This window comes from Chiloscyllium plagiosum, unplaced genomic scaffold (genome assembly GCF_037043375.1).
Source record: "Chiloscyllium plagiosum isolate Xiang-an unplaced genomic scaffold, Cpla_swu_hap1 HiC_scaffold_15, whole genome shotgun sequence".
Taxonomy (NCBI): domain Eukaryota; kingdom Metazoa; phylum Chordata; class Chondrichthyes; order Orectolobiformes; family Hemiscylliidae; genus Chiloscyllium; species Chiloscyllium plagiosum.
The window spans coordinates 16,345,619-16,367,627 of record NW_028270153.1 but is presented as its reverse complement, the minus strand read 5'-3'; the positions used below and the strand labels follow the sequence as shown (position 1 = coordinate 16,367,627).

Below are 22,009 nucleotides of genomic sequence, written 5' to 3'. Positions count from 1 at the left end.
TTGTGATGTTGATAGCTCTGTATAGACTTACTGTATTCTGCATCTTATAGAGGGCTCACGGCAGTAAGTGATAATAGTCAAAATCAAAGATTAATCTAAATTAATAAATAAGTTGAAACACAGCATTTGGTTTGAAGTTTGGATATGAAGCTTCACTTTCTCCATCTTTAAATATCCTGTGATTTCAGTACACCTAGCATGATCCTTCAGAACATGTCCAAACCAAATTGTGCAAATGCTGAACAAAATCTCAACTTTCATAGCCATTTGTGACTGTTTGTGACTGGTGGATTATGCGTCACAAGACCAAGGTTGGAGAGGAAGAGTATCTCCACATTCAGCACCAGGGATGGCCATTGAGTGAACACAATCAAATTCATTGGGATGAATTTCATCTGTTCCTTGTTGCAACAAACAGCAATAGTGATTTGTTCCATTCCATGAAAAGTGATTAGAAACTGGCAAGTATAAAGTTTTTCTCAGTCTCTTCATAGACAATCTAAGATGTAGCACTGAATCATGAATCATAGGATATCTAATATTTCTGAAGAGTATAAAATGTGAGAGCAGAATAGAGTTGTTACAAAAAGTATTTATTTTGTACACTCTCCAATATACTGAAAGTTTCAAACCTTTGAATTAAAAAGGCCTTCTTTTTCTTTCCAGCAAAAGAAATGTCAAGAGCTAAATGTGTCCGGGAGTCCTTTTACATATCAGCACTCTTAAGTTGGTTTCGTAAGGCTCATTGGCACGTAAACATTGGAAGCAACATGTTCACTTAAATACTCTCCTCCCTTCTCTTCATAGTCAGCTAAGGTTATCCAGCCCTCAGCTTGACCCTTATACTCAGCAGCCCAATCCCGTGCACCTAACCAGCTATCCAGAACAGGATCGGCAGCCATGGTTACCTGAAAGACATGAGGAATCCATATTAATATAAAACATTTTTGTTTGGTAATCCCAGTATAGAATTATCTCAAAGGGATAAATAACTTAATAAGTAGAGTCATAGAGATGTACAGCTCAAAACATACCCTTCGGTCCAACTCATCCATGCTTACCAGATATCCTAACCTAATCTAGTCCCATTTGCCAATACCCGGCCCATATCCCTCTAAATCCTTCCTATTCATATATCCATCCAGCTGCTTTTTAAATGTTGTATCTGTATCAGCCTCCACCACTTCCTCTGACAGCTCATTCCATACTCTCTGTGTGAAAAAGTTGCCCCTTAAGTCCCTTCTAAATCTTTCCCCTCTCACCCTAAACCTATGCCCTCTAGTTCTGGACTTCCCCCACCCCAGGGAAAAGACTTTGCCTATTTACCTCATTATTTTACAATAGACAATAGGTGCAGGAGTAGGCCATTCAGCCCTTCGAGCCTGCACCACCATTCATTATGATCATGGCTGATCATCCACAATCAGTAATTTTGATCAGAATGGTGCTGGAAAAGCACAGCAGGTCAGGCAGCATCGAAGGAGCAGGAAATTCGTCGTTTTGGGCAAAAGCCCTTCATCAGGATTCCTGATGAAGGGCTTTTGCCTGATACATCGATTTTCCTGCTCCTCAGATGCTGCCTGACCTGATGTGCTTTTCCAGCACCACTCTGATCTAGACTTTGGTTTCCAGCACCTGCAGTCCTCACTTTTATCCACAATCAGTATCCTGTTCCTGCCTTATCCCCATAACCCTTGATTCCACTATCTTTAAGAGCTCTATTCATCTCTTTCTTGATGCCTTCTGGAGCAGAGTATTCAATATATCCACCACTCTCTGGATGAAGAAGTTTCTCCTCAATTCTGTTCTAAATTGCCTACCCCTTATTTTTAAACTGTGTCCTCTGGTTCTGGACTCACCCATCAGCGGAAACATGCTTCCTGCCTGCCGAATGTCCAATCCTTTAATAATCTTACACATCTCAATCAGATCCCCTCTTAACCTTCTAAACTCAAGCGTATACAAGCCCAGTCGCTCCAATCTTTCAACATATGATAGTCCCGCCATTCCAGGAATTGACCTCATGAACCTACACTGCACTCCCTCAATAGCCAGAATGTCTTTACTCATATTTGGAGACCAAAACTGCACACAATATTCCAGGTGTTGGCTCACCAGGGCCCTGTACAGCTGCAGAAGGACCTCTTTGCTCCTATACTCAATTCCTTTTGTTATGAAGGCCAGTATACCATGAGCTTTTTTCACTGCCTACTGTACCTGCATGCTTGCTTTCATTGACTGATGGACAAGAACACCTAGATCTCGTTGTACTGCCCTCTTCTCAGTAATCGGAAACTGTGAATCAGCAACGTTACACCATGCTTCAGAAGTTAATGTATTATTCCTCGGGGACAAAGATGGAGTTCTAGACCTGCATTTCTAGTAAAGAAACTTGCTATTTCATGGTAGAAAAGCAATGAATGGAAGCAAATGGGTTTCCAATAACATGGAAGACATACCTACTAACGTGAATTGCTCCTAGATATTTTCTTGTAGTCAGTTATACAGACATTAATGTAGCTCCCAAAGACTACTCTTTATGCTGGTGCAAACATGTGGGAATTGACACAAAAGAGAACCGACATCCTTTGTGGAAATCTAAGTACCTTCGATTTCAATGAAAGAATTGACAAAGTACTGTAGGTGACAATTAGTGACCAAGGACAGAAATAAAACCATGTGACGGTCTAGTCCCAACTGCATTTGTTTATCCCCATAACAGCTTCATGTCTCCTACAGAGACCTTCAAGGCTGGGGTATTAAGTGTTTTCAATGTTGAGATAGACAGATTTTTAATCAGTGAGGGGATCAAGGATTATGGGGAAAAGGCAGGAATGTGGAGTTAAAAATGATCGGATCAACCATAAAAATCACACAACATCAGGTTGTAGTCCAACAGGTTTAATTGGAAGCACACTAGCTTTCGGAGCGACGCTCCTTCATCACCTGATGAAGGAGCGTCGATCCGAAAGCTAGTGTCCTTCCAATTAAACCTGTTGGACTATAACCTGGTGTTGTGTGATTTTTAACTTTGTACACCCCAGTCCAACACCGGCATCTCCAAATCAGATCAACCATGGTATTAATGAATGGCCTCTGTTTAATGGTCTAAGCCCACAGCTCACCCTGCTAAACTTTAATCAAAACACAGCAGCAGCAAAACCTTGCTATAAACAAAGATACATTTGTCAAGCTACAGAAAATATTAAAGCTGAGGAGAGTTTTACTGCGTGGATTATCTAATATCACTGCAAGGAGGACAGTTTGTATTGAGGCAGCTGTGAAAAATGAACAATATTTAGAAACAGCTTCAAGGTTCATATCAATAGCTGGAACAATTTACACAGGAAAGCTATTTCCTTTTTTTAAAAAAGTACCCTTAGAACTAGCAGGTATTTAGCAAAATCTGCTGCGCAAACTGTCATGATTCACGGTTGTTTAACCTGAGAAACAGGAGGTGTTTGATGACAATGAATTTCACACTATAGAGTGCTATTCAGAGTGAAACGTTACTCATAGAATTGTGATCCAATAATTTCTCTTCAAATATGCAGTCTAATTTACTTCTTCAAATAGAAACAGAAAGTTTTCCCAGCATTTCGGCCAATATTCCTCCCTTAATCAGTACCATCCATATCAGTTTAACTGGTCATTCATCCCATCTGCTTCTTGTAGCACCTTTCTGTAGACAAATTGGTTGCCAACTTTGCCTCTATAACAGTGCCTGCACCTCAAAAAATAATCAATTGACCTGCAAAGTATTTAGGACATCTTTAAGACATGATGAGATGCAATATTAAAGCAAGTTTGTCTTTTCTTATCCACAAGTCTGGATAAAATAATTTACTGCAAGTGGTCTCTGTAGCCCATCAATTGCAACATTTAAGAGAGAATCATAAGAATTCAAAGGAAAATGTCCTTGAAAGAATGTAGGGACAAACAGCAGTACAGTATTAGGTCTAATATAGGGTTAAAACATGTTCATGTAGGATGGCTTCCACTTCTGTTAAAATTCCAAACATCTACGAATAACTTAGATAAATTCATCATTAGCAATCACTGGTTTGCTACTGGCCATGGACTCCATGGACCCTCATATGGCTGGAATGCCCAATCCCAGGGCCATGTCTCCTGCTTCACATTTGTCAGGTGATCCCAGGATGTGGAGGGGCTTCTCAGCCAGGAGATCATTGGCATTCCCTTCTCCAGTTCCTTTTCCATACTTCCTTTTGTCAACCGGTGTTTGTGACGAATTGTGTCCCTTCAGACAAAAGTTTCCTTCAAGTCACTTCCTTTTGAGTGTGGATCTCCCACGTGTTGACATCTATGTTGCATTTCTTGAGGGAAGCCTTCAAGGAGTCTTTGAAATACTCCTTTGTCCTCCTGTCCTTAGAGTGCCTTCCTTGAGCTGGGTGAAGATGATTTGCTTTGGCAGTCAGAACTCAGGCATCCGAGGCACATGGAGAAAGTGAGGTCTGCAGATGCTGGAGATCAGAGCTGAAAATGTGTTGCTGGAAAAGCGCAGCAGGTCAGGCAGCATCCAAGGAACAGGAGAATCGACGTTTCGGGCATAACCCCTTCCTGAAGAAGGGCTTATGCCCGAAACGTCGATTCTCCTGTTCCCTGGATGCTGCCTGACCTGCTGCGCTTTTCCAGCAACACATTTTCAGCTCATCCTAAGCACATGGCCAGTACAACGGAGTTGGTTTTGGATGGTCATGGTTTTGAAGCTCATGCTATTAGCTGCTTCAAGGACGTTAATGTAAGTAAGCCTGCCCTTTAGCTGATGCAGAGAATCTGTCTCAAACATCATCGATAGTATTTCTCAACAGTCTTCAGGTGGTGTCTATAAGTGCTCCGGATTTTGAAACCATATAGAAGAATGACTGCCTTAAACACAAGGATCTTGGTATCAGAACAGATGTCACAGTTTACGAAGACTCTCATCCTTGGAGTCCAAAGACATCACTCGCAGATTGCATATGCTGCTGAATTTCTGCACAGACGTCAGCCTTAGAGGAGAGACAGCTCCCAGGCCAAGAAAATATTCCATGTATGAGAAGACTCTCTATTGATCTTAATGGACCGGAACTTGACCTGGGACGGGTTGGTAAAGTCTTCTTGAGGTTGAGACCAACTCTCTGGGATGCTACCACAAAGGCATTGAGGCAGAGATGACATTGTCATCTACGTACTGAAGTTCCACGAGTGAGGTCAGTGTTGTTTCCTTCTTCAATTTCTGCTGGGTGAGGTTAAAAAGTTTCCAAGACCATTACACGGGACCATTTTTCCCATTGAGATTGTGCCATTTCTCTGCAGCGGAATCCACTCTGTGCAATTCCCCCTGCTCTTTACCTGTAACCCTGCATGTTTATGTACCTTAATTGCTGATCCAATCATCTCCACTTCCAGCATCCTCATAAGCAGAGAGTTCCTTGTTATTGTGGCTTATTGCATAAAGGAAATTCTTCCTCACAAACCTGTGCCTCTCTCTGTATGTAAATCTTTTGAAACTGAATGGTCAACGAATTAATGTCAAATTGGTTATCTCAAATGAAACTGCCACAGCAGTAGAAAGCAGAAGGTGATACAATGAAAATGGAAATGATTACAGAGTCAGAGATCTGCTCTGTATCCCAAGCTTTCGGCACTACTCATAAATGACATAAAGGTCGTCCTAGTATTTTGTTTTGAAATGTGCAAAGCTGTGTTTTAATCTAAGTGAGACTAGCATTGAAAATTATGCAACCTCTGCCCTTTCACATTCAGAAATGAACACTATGTAAATAAAAATCATCTCCTTTTTCACGTTTGTCATTACTGTTCCTCCCCACAGCCCACACAAACATCACTTTGAATTCAGAGCACCTGGAAAGTGGATTGAAATGGTCTCATGGTAAGTAGCTCCCTCTCCATCCGGGTCTTCATCCCAGGGTATAGGATGTTACCACCAGTAAGAAACACATTTTGTACAAGCTCATCCTGTTGATCCTTGGGATATCTACAGAATCAAAACAAACTTGTTCTTTAGAGAGTTAATAAGAGAAAGTTAACTGGTTTTCTACATCTTTCTCAACTCTTCTTCAGCCTGGTGACTGCAGCTGGATATGAATCAGCTTCAGAGACTGAGATGGAATCCAGTATGGGTTTGCAGTCCATTAATGATTGTTTCAAGCTTCTGCTTACACTGCAGTTTTACCCTATTCCAGGGCCATCAACACCTTATGGAAGTGTCCACTGCAGTTCCTGCGCAAGGAAAGTCAACTTGCTGGGCTCTGTTCAATCTAGAGCAGAAATGGCCCACTGTTTTGACAAGTATTTGGATTACATACTAGCCATGATTGTCTAAATATACAGGGGGGATACAAGAGGGAAAGTATCCTGCTCTCATTGATGGCAAAATTGGAGGTGGGAATTACAATTATTTGGGGACAGATTGGGACCTGAACCCTGGCTGCCTTCCTCTCTCCACCAGAATTACGTCCCGGGCAGGGTGGCCCACAAAGCACACCCTCCAGCCTCACTGCCAAGTGAGGCCCCTAAATGGCCAATTCATGACCATTTAAGGGCCTGCTGCCAATGGGAGTAACTGAGCAGCAGCTGGGTTCATCGTCATGTGCTGGGGACGGCAGCTAAATTCGTGTCGCATCGCGCCATCTCCAGGAAGCGGATGTCCCTGCACCAAAGGCATCAGTGCCCGAGCAAAGGACTGGATATTGGGAAGAGCAACCCCTTAGCCCCATCTCCTCGGGATCCCCACCCGAGGACACATCTTCCCCTCCCCCCCCCCCCCCCACCTTACACTCCCAATCCTGTGTAAGTTATCTGCAGCCTGTGTCACTCCGCAACATGGAACTCTGTCTGTAGCAGCCATGGCTCCTGAGCATAGCTGTTGGCTGTCTGCCCCTTGTGTCTTCATTCAGGGGAAGGTCCACCACAGGTCCCAGGCATCAGCGTGCTAGTAACATTGTGTATAGTTGCCAGGTAACAGAAGCATTCGGGACCCCTTGTTCTCGACTTCAATGGCATTATTATCTTTCTAAGTGAAGGCATTTTAAAATTATGTATGTCTCTGTTCTGGAGGACCTGTATTGGACTTTTAAATAAAAGATTTTGACACTATAGGAGGGAGGGAACAATAGTTGATGGTTATGAATTCTAAGGATCAAAAATAGAACGGGTTAAAACAAAGTATTGCAGAGTTAGTTTGGATTTCAACAGAGTGAGGGCAATTGTTTCCCCTGAACTGGACAATGTGGGTAAGGAATGTTGTGAACCCACATCCCATTAGTTCATGGGAAGGTTCATCAATGTAATCAAGAGCTGTGCTGCTGGTCTTATCATAACGCACTACTCAACACAAAGTTATGGGAAAGAATGTGACCGACGCATTGCAGAAGAAGGGGGAGTGCAGTTTCTGGTGTTTACCATGAGTATACAGGTAACATGTAGGATTGACAGTGGAGAAGGGAAGGGATTTAACAGATTAGTTACCAAATGTAAGCAAACTGCTGAAAGACTCCTAAGGCCATACCTGTCCAGGACATATTGCAGGGTTTCTGCTATACCAGCCTGCTCTTCACCAATCAAAGATGGTTGAAAGATAATCTCAGGAACTCGGATTCGCTCACTGCCCAGGTGCAGCTGATGGTATTCAGCTAGATTGAACATCTGTCCAACTGGCTGAATCAAACAGGATTTGTTAAGAAAAGGAAAAAAGAATACTGATTATAGTCGCATTCTGATATTATCATCCTTTCAATTGACTAACTGATTTACTTGTTACATAGTTATGAAATTTGGAGCTCAATGCAGCAACACACTAACTTGAGGCTGTTATGGGCTGTTCTGCAAAATATTTTTGACTATGTCAGATTTCTCATTCTCAAGCTGTTTGAGTGTAAATTGAGGAATAGAAATCGGATTGTAAACTTCAATAAAACAAAGCAAGCCATTCGCTGCAAAAGGAATACTCAAGACTGAATGCACATGCTTGAACTTTGTGGGATATGTGTAAACATTTTCAGACAAGTCTATCGTTTTTCAGATGTCATGCGTTATGACAAATTGCAATCAGTTTCTTTTGATGTTTACAAGAAGTCAAAGTCAAACATTTCCTGTTTGCTTTCCTGACCATAAGATAATTTGGGTTCTTTTCAAAGAGGAAGAAAATAACTATTAATGTAGAATTCTTTCAAAAGACACAGTGATTAGCCTCCCAATGATCATAGGATACAGTTAGTTAAGCGACCTCCACACAGGGAATGCCCGATTATTGACCTTATTGCTAGATGATAAAAAGTCTTTGACCATCTTAGTAGTTACATGATGCAGTATAGTAGAGACTATTGACTCTTTGCAATCAATCTCCATCAATTTCCCTGCAAGGGACCCTCCATATGACACATGGAGAACCTCAGTAGCAGAGAGATTTTGGAATTAAAAGTCCAAATTCTGTAGATTAACCACACCCTCAAGGAAGTATCAGCTGCAATTTTATGCTCCCTTGCTGGCAAGTATGAAGTCAGGGAGGGGCTCTCATTAAATGGCTGCTGCCTTCCCAATCTCCCCCTCACCCTATTCCCCTTTTTTGCAGTGGAACAATGGAAGTGTCCAGGAGCCTGTCTGCCCTGTGGCTCGTGTAGTTCCTTAATTAATGGCCACATAAGTGCCTCACCCCATGCCTGCTTGTTATTTTACCCTTGTCAGGAAAGGTCTATAACCAAGTGGGTAGCTCAGTAGCATTAGCAGTGCAGACTGGTGTCAAACAAGAGGTGGGAGGGACCTGCGTAGAATTGCTGACATCCATCAGAGGCTCCTTTGTCACCTCCCAATAAAGTTGTATACCACCTCCCATTAACCAGTCCCCCATCCCCACCCCATCCCCAATCACTGTAGCCCACCTCTACCCCAAAACTGGACCGAAAGTTTCCCTCTTAGCCAAAGGAAGTGTTAATTGGCTGTGGGGCAGCTCGTATCAACAGGATGTATTCCCTTCCATCTTGCCAAGTAGCAGCGCATAAAACTCTGCCACATAAAAGACATCATGACCTTTGCTTCGTTGATTAGTTTTAAAACAAAACACTGCTCCCAAACAAACTTCAAACTCTCAGTCCACTGTCCTGGACATTAAAAATAGTTAGCTATGTGAAACATCTAACTGCCGAATATGGGAACTAAGCTCCAGAACAAACATATGGTACAGTTACATCAAGTTTGTAATCTTATCTTCAATAACTATATGAAAACACATATTCTAAAACTCTCAATGAGATTTACAGTTTGTGACCTACACCCAGCCATCCATTGTTCTATATGCAGAATCAGAGAATCCTTACAGTGCAGAGGAGGCAATTTGGCCCATCAAGTCCACACCAACCCTCTGAAGATCATCCCACCCAGGTCTATCCCTGTAAGCCTGTATTTCCCAAGGCTAATCCACCTAGCTTGCACATCCCTGAACACTATGGATAATTTAGCATGGCCAATCCACCTAACCTGCACATCTTTGGATGTGGGAAGAAACCGGAGCACGCAGAGGAAACCCACACAGGAAACGTGCAAACTCCACACGGACGGTCACCTAAGGCTGGAATCAAACCCAGCTCCCTGGCACTGAGAGGCAGCAATGCTAACAACTGAGCCACTGTGCCACCCAATAATTGTAACTTCCCAAAAATCCAAGGTAATGCTCAAAGACTTTTTAATCACAAAGTAAATTTCTGCATGCATATTTTTGCTGTCATCCTATCGTGTTAGTAGCCTAGATTTCAGTTTCAAAACTCGAATGCAACTTCCAGTCAGCTTGGTAGAATCAACGGTGTGTTCTCACAGAGCAGCAGTTCTACTAAAGATAATACCTGAACTACGTTGGTTTGCTTGCCAAAGTCATTCTGATATTCAGGGAAAAGTTGGTCCAGCTCATTCACTCCTTCCAACTCGTCCATTGACTGATCACAACTCAGCACTTGATCCAGATCAGAAACCTGTTCATAAAATAATCATTACAATATGGGAATAAAGCAATTACAGTACACCTCTTAATAAAGGCTCTGTAACATGCCCATCCTATTAAATTACCCTTCAAACAAGCACACTCAGGACAGTACAGTTCAAACTTCATGGGAATAAAATACAAACAAAGAAATATTGAATCTGTGGAGGTATTTCAGGTAAACGGCAAAAGGTAAGAATTTACTCAATCTAATTTTATGTACAAACATCAGCCAACTCAGCAAGGGATAGGGATTCAACCTTTAGATTAGTAATACATCCTTCTGTGCACCTATGTAGAAGGGGAACCCACACTAACGTATTTTCCTGACTCTCCTGCTCTCTATACTGAACTAGGCATGTCTCTTTTTACTCACTCCCTCTAATGTACCTTGCAGTATCAATGGGTTTACATTCCACCCCAGAATATTCCAGGTTTCTTCTCAATAGCTACTCAACCACATTCTTCTGTTCTTCCCACTCCTCATGAATAGCATGTCAGTCCCAAATTGGTTCTCTCTCCCCAATTTCAAATATGTTTGCTTCTCACTTTGCCTCTTCTTTGACTGGCTTCATGGGCATCTCTCTCACTCTTTCTCCCTTCATGTTTTCTCCATTCAGGGTCTTCCTCTTTTCCTTTGTACATCTAGAGGAGCCCAAGCCATGGAGCTGCCCTCGAGACTGGGATCACGTTCTATCAGAGATGATGAAGACGTGTGGGCTCTGAGTTTACGACAGGAACCACAAACTGAACCTCTAGATAAAATATTCATTGTTGAGAGTGTACAAAGGTTGCATCACAAATGTGGCATTCAAACTCAAGATGTGGAGGTGCTGGTGTTAGCCAGGGGTGGACAAAGTTAAAAATCACACAACACCAGGTTATAGTCCAATAGTTTCACTTGGAAATACAAGTTTTTGGAGCTCTGCTCCTTCATCAGGTAGCTAGTGGGGCAGGATCATAGGATACAGAACTTATAATATACATGATGAAGGAGCAGCGCTCCAAAAGCTTATACTTCCAAATGAACCTGTTGGACTATAACCTGATGATGTCTGATTTTTAACTTAATTCAAACTCAAGTTAGGGAACAGGGATATTGGTACAACCATATTTATGATCAACTTTGTCATAGTTATTTTGTTACTTTCCACCTGGTTTACATTCCAATACTAGAAGCAGGCATGGGACTGGAAAGGACTATTGGGCTGCATTTTGATTACTTTAACCTGAACGTGGGCAGAAAGCATGAAAGAAAACCTTGTATTCTTTCACAGCCACAAGGCGTCTCAACATGCTTTCCAGCCAATAAGGAATTTCGAGGTGTAGTGATTTACTTTTACAGAATCTGACTAAAGAGGAATTGAAATTGCGTGGCACTGGAAAAGCACAGAGGTCAGGCAGCATCCAAGGAGCAGGAGAATTGACGTTTCGGGCATTAGCCCTACATCAGGAAGGGCTTATGCCCGAAACGCAATTCTCCTGCTCCTTGCTGCCTGACTTGCTGCGCTTTTCCAGCGCCACACTTTTCGATTCTGATCTCCAGCACCTGCAGTCCTCACTTTCTCTGAGGAATTGAAATTGGCCAGCAACAGAGGTTGAAAATAACCAATTGGAAAGGAGAAAGACCAAAAATTCAACGAATGAGGAGTGGAAAATTCACAGATTCAGAAGCCAAGATTTTGGCAGTAGTCACAATAAGGGGGACATTTTATGATAAATATGGTCCCCTTGCCTTTCCCTTTTCTTCTTAAGAAAGTAAGTAAAAGCAGGAATAGACCTACAGCTTGCTCAGCCAGTTTTAACATCTAATAGACCATAGATGATTGTGGACTTCAATTCCCTGACATTTCAAAGATCTGCCTATCACAGCCTTAAACAAATACAATGACGGAACATCCACCATTGTCTGAAGTATGGAATTCCAAAGTTTCACAAGCCTTTGAATGAAGAAATCTCTCCTTAGTCCGAAATGGAAATGTCCCCTATCCTGAAACAATCCCCCCTTGTTCTAGGCTTGTCAGCCAAGGTAAATAGCAACATTGTCTTAATCTCTCTCTGGCAAAACCAAAACAAAAATCCTTAATTTGCTATTGTTCAGATGGAGTATTGTGTGCAGTTCTGGGCGCCACACTTTCGGAAAGATGTGAACACATCGGACAGATAGAAGAAGAAATTTACAAGAATGGCTCCAGGAATGAGAAAGTTCAGTTTTGAGGATAGATTGAAAAGGTAGAGACTGTTCTTCTTGGAGAGAAGATAGCAAAACAGAGCTCTGCTAGATGTTTTCAATACACCAAGGCGGCTGGAGAGACAGGAGAGGAAGACACAGTTTCCATTCACAAAAGGATAAAGGACATGAGCAGACAGATTTAAAATGATTGGCAAAAGACAAATTTGATGTGAGAGAAAAACTTTTTCATTCATGGAGTGTGTCGGGTCTGGAACAGACTGCCTGGAAGTGTATTGGAGGCAAGTTCGTTTGAAGCATTCAAGAGGGCACTGGATGATTACTGGATATAGGGAAAAAGCAGGAGAATGACACTATGTCATAAAATCATAGAGATGTACAGCATGGAAACAGACCCTTCAGTCCAACCCGTCCATGCCGACCAGATATCCCAACCCAATCTAGTCCCACCTGCCAGCACCTGGCTCATATCCCTCCAAACCCTTCCTATTCATATACCCATCCAAACGCCTTTTAAATGTTGCAATTGTACCAGCCTTCACCACATCCTCTGGCAGCTCATTCCATACACGTACCACACTCTGAGTGAAAAGGTTGCCCCTTAGGTCTTTTTTATACCATTCCCCTTTCACCCTAAATCTATGCCCTCTAGTTCTTGACTCTCCCACCCCAGGGAAAAGACTTTGTTATTTATCCTATCCATGCCCCTCATGATTTAATAAACTTCTATAAGGTGACCCCTCAGCCTCCGATACTCCAGGGAAAATAGGCCCCGGCCTAGTCAGCCTCTCACCAAAGCTCAAATCCTCCAACCCTGGCAAAATCCTTGTAAATCTTTTCTAAACCCTTTCAAGTTTCACAACATCCTTCTGACAGGAAGGAGACCAGAACTGCATGCACTATTCCAAAAGTGGTCTAACCAATGTCCTGTACAGCCGCAACATGACCTCCCAACTCCTGTACTCAATACTCTGACCAATAAAGGAATGTATACCATATGTCTTCTTCACTATCCTATCTACCTGCGATTCTACTTTCAAGGAGCTATGAACCTGCACGCCAAGCATGATGCTTATTTGGAGAGCTAATGCAGACACTATGGGCTGAATGGCTCTTTCTGTACCATAATAGGTCTGTGATTAATGATGTTGGTTCTTTAGGGGTAGATTTATACCAGAGCTGGTAAAGAAGACATAGCACAGGAAATCAAAATGGTTTGCTGCAAAAGGTTTGGGGACAAACTTTTGTCTTTTTTTAATCATAGCACATTGCCGATTCTCTTAGTTATGCCATGCTTGGAGTACTCTGTACAGTTCTGGTCTCCGTATTATAACAAGGACATAAAGGCACTACACAAGGTGCAAAAAAGATTTACCAGAAATAATAGCGCATTTATAAAGTTACAACCATTAGAAATGATTAATATCCCTTTCCTTTAGAGAAAACACAGGGGTGGCCTGAAGAGGCCTTCAAGTTTGTGATAGGATAAACAAGGAGGTGATTCCTCAACCTCCCGGCAAAATCAGGACTTGAGGCCATGAATTTAAACAATCGCATGTAAATCTAACAGTGAGTTAAGTGGAAATTGCTTCGTCCAGAGAGTGGTTAGAGTCTGAAACTCACTATCTCACTAGTTGAAGCAATGGCACAGCTGAAAGGTAGATAAAGGAGAAAGTGACACAAGGGTATGTTGACAGGGTTAGATGAAGAAGGTCGAAAGGACACTCACTCGGAGCGTGAAACTATTGGGTGGATATTATCTGTTTCTGTGCTGTAAACACTCTGTAATACTGGCATTAGCATTGCCTCTTTGTTATCAATGTCAAAGGCATCGACTTCCATGTACCGTGCATCAGTTTTCTTTTCTGATCCTTGCTATTTTTAGAGTTCATCCAGCATCAGCTCGCATGCGTTACCTCCAGATTCTTCACAGGAACACAGTCTCCCTCGTATACTTACAGTTCCGGTCACTGAATACTCTGGGTCACCAAGAATTCTACTGAACACATATTGGCGTTAGAAATAAAGCTGCTGCAGCTTCCATTTAATTAAAAGGATAAATATTTTAAAATGTTTTCTTTACACTCATCCAATATTCTTTCTTCTGCTTCTAAAATTAATTGCAGATACTCGGGTAGGCTGGAGATTGTGGGGCGATTTAATTACAGTGTTTAAAATAATAAAAGGATTCTCTGTGATAAATAAAGAGGAATTATTTCATCTGGTGAAAGAATACTGGAGAAGCAGCTTAACATTAGAGCTAGGCCATTCAGCACTGAAATCTGGGACTAATTCATCACACAAAGGGTGCTACAAATTTGGACACCTCTCGCTCAAAATACAGTTGATACTGGATCAAGAGGTTGTGGATTTCATCAAGCAACACAAAGTCCCAATTTACCTGTCTGATGGAATCAAGTTACCACAAAACAGGTTCCCACACTGTTACTTATTGCAAGTAGGTAAATTCGAATCACAGGTAAATGGCTATCAACCATCAACATATGGCTCTCTGAGATAAAGCTCTTTTAAAACTGCTGCGAAAATATACAGTCAGACTGGGACAACGTAAAAAAACTATGATTTTATGGGTGGATGGAAAATAAACTGGGAAGCACAGTTCAATAGCACCAGTCCACAAAGTTTGACAGGACAATCCTTGTGCTTGGCCAAGACTTTCTGTTCTTCAATCTCTGTTTTTCGAGTTTCTTTCAATTCTTCACAGAAAGCACAGGTTATACTAACATAGCGTCATGGCATCTTTCACATCCATGTCACACATTATTGACCAACAGCTCAGGCAGTCTGCTCTGATCTTTCTGGTTACACCACTGGCAGCAAAGTCCTGTAACCTGATTCCACTTCAATTCTAACTTGATGGGGACAAACTAGTATCTCAGAAATGGGAAGATTTACATTCCTTTGCACACCTTCAGTCTACTTCCATTTGCAATTTCATGGAAATCTTAATTCAACCAAAACGATTTGCCGCCAAACTCTTTCTGTTCTCAGCAGGGTTTGACAGTAATAAGCCAGCATAACTCGACATATTGTGCCAACTCAATGCACCTCAGCATTTTAAAGATACGAAGGGGTTCAATTTAACTCATAGGGAAACGCACAGGATCCGATGTCAGGCGGTTTTATACTCCAGTGAGATTATCAGATCACGTGACAGATGCTCCCACAAAATCTATTGAATTTTCTGCCTTGCCAGTAGTTTAGGTTTACCCTGAAGCCATTATTTAAGTAGAAGGCAATGTCAGTATAAAAGTTATAACATTAAAACATTAATAAGCTCATCCACGCCTTATTGGGTTAATGTACAATGCGAGATATGAAGTCCTGCTAATCCCATTCCAAGAACGGATAGAGTTGCCGCTTTTAGAAGAGACTTTAAACTAAAAACCTGCTTGCCTTCCAAAGAAGATACAGGAGAAAGTGAGGACTGACTGCGGATACTGGAGATCAGCGTCGAAGAGTTTGGTGCTGGAAAGACACAGCAGGTCAGGCAGCTTCCGAGGAGCAGGACAGTCTCCAGCTCCTCCGATGTTGCCTGGCAGGCTGTGCTTTTTCAGCACCACACTCTTTGATTCCAAAGATGTGAAAGATTTATTGGCACTATTTCACAGAAGAGCTGAGGTGTTCTCTTGGCTGTCCCACCAACATTCATCGCTCAACCAACACCAGCAGAAACAGAAGAATTAATCACTGAGTTCTGACAAGAGACCATCAACCTGAAACGTCAGTGTGAAGCTGTGCTGTGTGCAATCTGCCTGCTGCATTTCCTACTTTACGAGAAAAACTATATTATAAAAGTACTTTACTGGCTGTAAGGCGCTTTGGGAAATCATGAAAAGTTAGAGAAGTGCAAGTCATTTTTATCACTCGGGAACATAAATCAAGAAATAAATAAATCAATTCTAGTTCCAACAGCCAATAATGATCTAATAAGTGTCAGGCTGAATGTATCGGTGTTGACTAAGCACAGGACCAAGCCTGCAATCAAACACGTTGTCAACACAGCCTTAACACGTAAAGGATGGCTACTGTGTTCCAAACTATTTGCTGATTTCCATGAAAGTATGCGCAATTACAGTCAGAGGAAGAATACAAGGGCATGTGACCAGAAGATCATCATTACTCACATCTGGCTTCGTGTCAACAACGTCCACCTCCACATTCACCTCCGCCTGCAGGATTTTTTGCTTGGTCTGCTCGATGGCCAGGCTGAGCTTGTTAACGTACGACTGCAGCTCCTCTGCAGAATCCATGTTCATTTCTGACAGAGCTCGCTTGAAGCGCTCAGTCATGCCTTCTTCCAAAAGCTCCTAGGGGAACAAAGATGAGAAAGCAATATATTATGCAGTGCAAACTTGCGTTTTGTACACATCAGCCCCATTCTGCCAAGGTAAGTTTGCTCAATTGTGGAAAATGGATCACATATTGCCAAATTAGACCCTGTCGTGGCTAGATCCTAAATTAAATACTAGCCCAACTCAGGAGGATACTTTCTATTTCCTCAGTCTGACTTTCCTACTTCATGTACCCAACTTATCACAAAAGGATCACCCATTAGTGGTAAGTTATGGTCACATTTGTCCTTCCAATGTTCTGGGGACCTAGGTTCAAATCCCACCATGACAGATGGTGGAATTTGAATTCGATAAAATTCTGGAATTCATGTCTGATGATGACCATGAAACCATTGTCAATTGCTGGGGAAAGCCCACCAGGTTCACTAATGCCTTTCAGAGAAGGAAACAGCAATCCTTACCTGGTCTGGTCTATATGTGACTCAAGACCCACAGTAATGCGGATGAATCTTAATTGCCCTCGAGACAACTAGGGATGGCTAATAAATGATGGTCTAGCCAATGATGCCCTCATCCTGTGAATTAATTTTTTTTTTAAATTCACATATGAAGGGCAGCATGGTGGCTCAGTGGTTAGGACTGATGCCTCACAGTGCCACAGACCAAGGTTTGATTCCAGCCTCCTGTACGCACTCTCCCAGTGTCTACATGGATTTCTGGTTGTGAACAGTAGTTGACAATTAAACAACGAGCTAGAGGAGAATATTCCACAAATATTCCCAGCTCAAGAGTGCAGTATAAAAGGTGAGGCATCCCCAAACATTCAAAAACACAGATATACACTCTCTGCAGAAAGAACTTGCATTTATTAAGCATTTTTCAAATGCAAGTATTTACTACTTTCACAATCAAACAGTGAATGGAGGTCTTTGATCCTCCTACAATTTCCACAGGCTGCATTCAGCAGTTTAATTATAGCCAAGGTACTTCACTGGAGTGTTATCCTGCAAAATCCACCCAGAGTTAGAATCAAGTCCCAAACGTAAATTACAAAATTCCAAGCAAGCATCAGTGTTAGCACTTACATGGGAGTGGTTGAAGTATTTGCCTGATTAGACTGAAAGGTTTTTCTCGCTGGCTGGCTGCTTCTGTAAGCAACTCACACAACCAATTAACTTGCAGAAAACAGCAATCAAGGAGATGTTATATAAAGGGTTAGATCTGTTCACTTGGGCAAGTTACTGGAAGGTAGTCAACTCGATTACATATTTTCGCAGAAAAACAAAGGTAACCTAGATAGTTCCTATTGTCAAAAGATTTTGACGGGAAGCCAGATTAACACGAGGGTGAAAGGAATGGAAAGATATGCAGGCAGAGTGAGAAGAGGAGGTTTCTGTGGACTATGAACATTAGAATCCAGTTGGGTCAAATAACCTATTTCTGGCTGTGCTACCATTAATGTTCAAGCTTCCACAAGCCCCTTTTCTGCTGCACAGCCCCAGGTTACAGTCAAGTTTGGATTGGCAATGAACCAGTCTTCACCCTCTAGTGGCAGAAAATCAGTACTGCAACGGCCCCGCAGTATCACGGCAAATGTCAGATACACTAGAGAGACAAGAGAAAGTACTTTTCTAGCCTTCTGATAGCGTATTCCAATTCCCTCACCAATTTCTTAACAGTGCAACAGTAATAATGTTGATTTATCTTTTTGTTTGAAATCATAAAGCACTCTCTAATATCAAAAGCAATATGTGAAAAATCTGCATAACTTATTTTCATTTTAATTTTCACTAATGCAAAGATTAAGCAAGCTTCATATATGAGCTCATATGCAACTGTGCCACAGGCTTCACAAAAATAACAGCACAGTGCAAGAAGAGATTCAGGATCCTGTCTATAACATGTCCATATTCTCTATAACAACATCCAGTGCAGATTCTCTTCTCTGTTAAGTGTCCATTGTGCATCTAATTCTTAGAGGAGAAAGTGAGGACTGCAGATGCTGGAGATCAGAGCTGAAAATGTGTTGCTGGAAAAGCGCAGCAGGTCAGGCAGCATCCAAGGAACAGGAGAATCGACGTTTCGGGCATAAGCCCTTCTTCAGGAATGAGGAAAGTGTGCCCAGCAGGCTAAGATAAAAGGTAGGGAGGAGGGACGTTGGAAATGCGATAGGTGGAAGGAGGTCAAGGTGAGGGTGATAGGCCAGAGTGGGAGTGGGGGCGGAGAGGTCAGGAAGAAGATTGCAGGTTAGGAAGGCGGTGCTGAGTTCGAGGGATTTGACTGAGACAAGGTGGGGGGAGGGAAAATGAGGAAACTGGAGAAATCTGAGAATCAGTAACTACAAATCCACCAATCCCTGTCATGAAGTTTTTTTAGTGCCTGAGCTTCCACAGCTCTTGAGGATATAGACTGACAAAGATACACCACCCTATGAGTGAAGAGGTGGCTCCTCATCTCAGTCCTAAATGTCTTTTAATCTCAAATGGTGTCCCTTGGTTGCAGACCCCATAGCCAGGGGAAACATCCTTTTTGCTCCTACTCTGTCTATCCCTTGAAGAATTTTCTAAGTTTCTGTGAAATCACCTCTCATTCTTTTAAACACCAGAGAATGCAGAGCCTCCATCTCTCTTCACTAGATAGTGCCACCATCCCTGCAATCAGTCTGGGAAATACCACTGCACTTCCCTATGCCAAGTAGATCCTTCATTAGATAAGAGCTCACACATTGTTAAGCTTTGATCTCTCGGCTGACACATTCTCCAGCTCCAAGATATCACAGTAAAAATTGAACCCTCATGATTAAACAAATTAGGAAAAAGTTAAAAAGATACAATGATTTGTATTTGTTAGTCTGGCTAGGTAACATGGAAATAATTATATCACTTGCATCCCAGGTCATTTACAGAGCCACTAATACACAGTGATTGGTAAAGTCGCTGCATGGAAACTTGAGCTTTTTAAACAGGGATTTTGGAGGCGGGGGGGGGGGGGGGGAACTCACTGTTCAATTCCACCTATCGCTCCTCAAACATCAAGCATGGAAAAAGAATGCAATGGTTCATGTGTCAAGCACAGCTCAGCTGATCACACTCTTGCAATCTCCTATTTCCCATGCTGCTCAAGTCAGAAGGTTGAGGGATCAAACCCTATCCTGGACAACACATTGCTGTGACAGTGAGGGAACATAGCATCAACAGCGGTTCCATCTTTAGGGTGAAAGACTAAATCAAGGTCTTGTTCAGGTGAACTTCAAACATCCCACAGCCTTTTAATGAGGAGACTGAAGCTTTTCCAATGTCCTAGCCCTAACCAAAACCACTATAAAAAAATTAACTGATTATTTGCTGCATCTCGCAGCTTACCATATCTGGCCATCAAAAAAGTGAATGATTCATCAATGATGGAATGCTTGGGATACCCTAAAGAGTGTAACTTGTTTATTTTTCCAAATAAGTTATGGGCAGAGCCTTGGGAGCAGTTTGTTCATGTTTATGAAATAGTGAACTGAGTATCTGTTTTAAACTGTGTCCCTATTCCTTTACCTGGATGCTGAGCAGTCTCTCGAGTCTTTCCTGATCGAGCTGTAGTTTTTCCTCCCTGCGCCGTGCGTTGAGCTCCTGTAGCCTGCGAATCTGCTGCTGCCTCCGTTCCATCCTCTCTTCGGCAGTCAAGGTGCTGGCCAGCAGCTTGTTGTTAAAGGGCAACTGCATCCTGTGTATATTTTTCTGATAGAAGTCCGGCTGCTTCCACAGGTTGAGCTCTGCAAACAGGGAAACAATTACATCATACCCACTTTTCAATCCAGACTCAAAAGTCAAGATACAAATTTAGATTCATAGTCTTGTGTATTTCTGTGAAACTAAAAAAAGAACATTTATTTTCTTCCTGATATTTAGGTCAATGGATGCATTTAAAAAAAAATTAATTTATGCGGCATTGGCATTGTTTCACAATAGCTGACCAATCCCTAGTTGCCCTTGAGAAGCTAAGGGTAGGCCTTCTTCTGGAACTACTTCAGTCTGTCTGGAGAAGGTAGGCTGTAAAGGAGGGATTCGAGACCTTCGACCAAATGACGGTCAAGAAACAGCTGATGTGGTTCCAAGTCAGGATTATGGGTGTTTTGGAGATGCTGCAGTTTCCGTGCATCAGTAGCTAGGAATGTGATAGGTAGATGAAGGTGGGGGAGTGATGGTGATAGGTCAGAGTGGAGGGTGGAGCAGATAGGTGGGAAGGTAGATGGACAGGTAGGATAGTTCAAGAGGGTGGTGTCAATTTGGAGGGTTGGATCTGGGATGAGGTGGGGGGAGGGGAGATGAGGAAACTGTTGAAATCAACATTGATTCCATGTGGTTGAAGCATCCCATGGCAGAAGATGAGGTGTTCTTCCTCCAGTCATCGCGTGGCTAGCATATGGTGGTGGACGATGACTTCAACTCCCCCTCTGACTCCGCCAAGGACATGCAAGTCCTGGGCCTCCTCCACCGATAGACTGTTGAGTTTTTGGAGTTTTTACTTTGTTGAAATGTTTTGAGGGGGTTTTGTTTAGTCATAACAAATTAAATTTCTAACGAGCATGAATTTGTGCATTATTCAGTACAACCAGCAATTATATTGCCAATCTTGTCTATAAAGGTTTTGAGAGTACAGTAAAAAAGAAGCACCATACTGAAGCAGGAGGCAATGAGGTCATAGATCATAGCAATTTATTGGCTATGGGGAACCCTAATTCTTTTGTAAACAAATCCAGTGTTATCATGTATTTGCATGCATTCAATGCTGATGCTAACATGAAAAAAGTAATCAAATTTCCAAAATTAAAACATGTTATCAGATTAGCATATGCAAAATTTAAAGTATGTATTTTATATGTTCACATTAACTACATAAAGGTTCAAAAAGCAGTGCAAGTAATACTGATCTGGATGCAGAAGATAAACAAATATTTGATTTCCTTTGACGTGATTGATATATATCACCCCATACTCTTTTAAAACTACTCCTGTATCAATTTTTATTATGTATCTTGAACACAAATATTTTCTCTTCATCATTGGTAATGCCATGTCAGAATCAAAAGGTTGCAGATTCAAGTCTCACTCCAGAGATTCAAGCACAAAGCCGAGGCGCTCACTTCAATACAGTCCTGATATCAGATGTTATACCAAGACCAAGTCAATCCCATCAGGTGGACACAAAAGATGTCATGGCACTATTTTGAAGAATATTAAAGCACTGGACAATGCACCCTGGCCTACATTTACATTCCAAAAGACATAATTTTAGAAAAGAAACTGTTTGTGTGGTCATTATTTCATTGATGTTTATGTGATCGACTGTGTAAATAGGCTGCTGTGGTAAATACAACAGTTACTACAACTCCACAAAGTAGTTAATTTTCTTTTAGTCATTCACAAGATGTGAGCATCACTGGCTGGGTCAACATTTATTGCCCATCCCTAATTACTCAGACAGTAGTTAACCATGGTGCAGTGGGGCCGGATTCACATG

At 42.0% G+C, this 22,009-nt stretch overlaps 1 protein-coding gene across 1 annotated transcript in view; it reads right to left on the bottom strand.

Annotated features, from left to right (window-relative positions):
- Window positions 1-577: 577 nt before the first annotated feature.
- actr5 (actin related protein 5) overlaps window positions 578-22,009 on the bottom strand; it is a 32,902-nt gene continuing 11,470 nt past the window's right edge. Inside the window, exons 4-9 of the mRNA XM_043710734.2 lie at window positions 20,044-20,261; window positions 16,334-16,516; window positions 9,861-9,986; window positions 7,535-7,683; window positions 5,869-6,001; window positions 578-908 (exon numbers count right to left, since the gene is read on the bottom strand). Of these exons, the coding sequence (XP_043566669.1) occupies window positions 723-908; window positions 5,869-6,001; window positions 7,535-7,683; window positions 9,861-9,986; window positions 16,334-16,516; window positions 20,044-20,261 (995 nt within the window). The 3' untranslated portion in view covers window positions 578-722. The remainder of the gene's footprint in view (window positions 909-5,868; window positions 6,002-7,534; window positions 7,684-9,860; window positions 9,987-16,333; window positions 16,517-20,043; window positions 20,262-22,009) is intronic.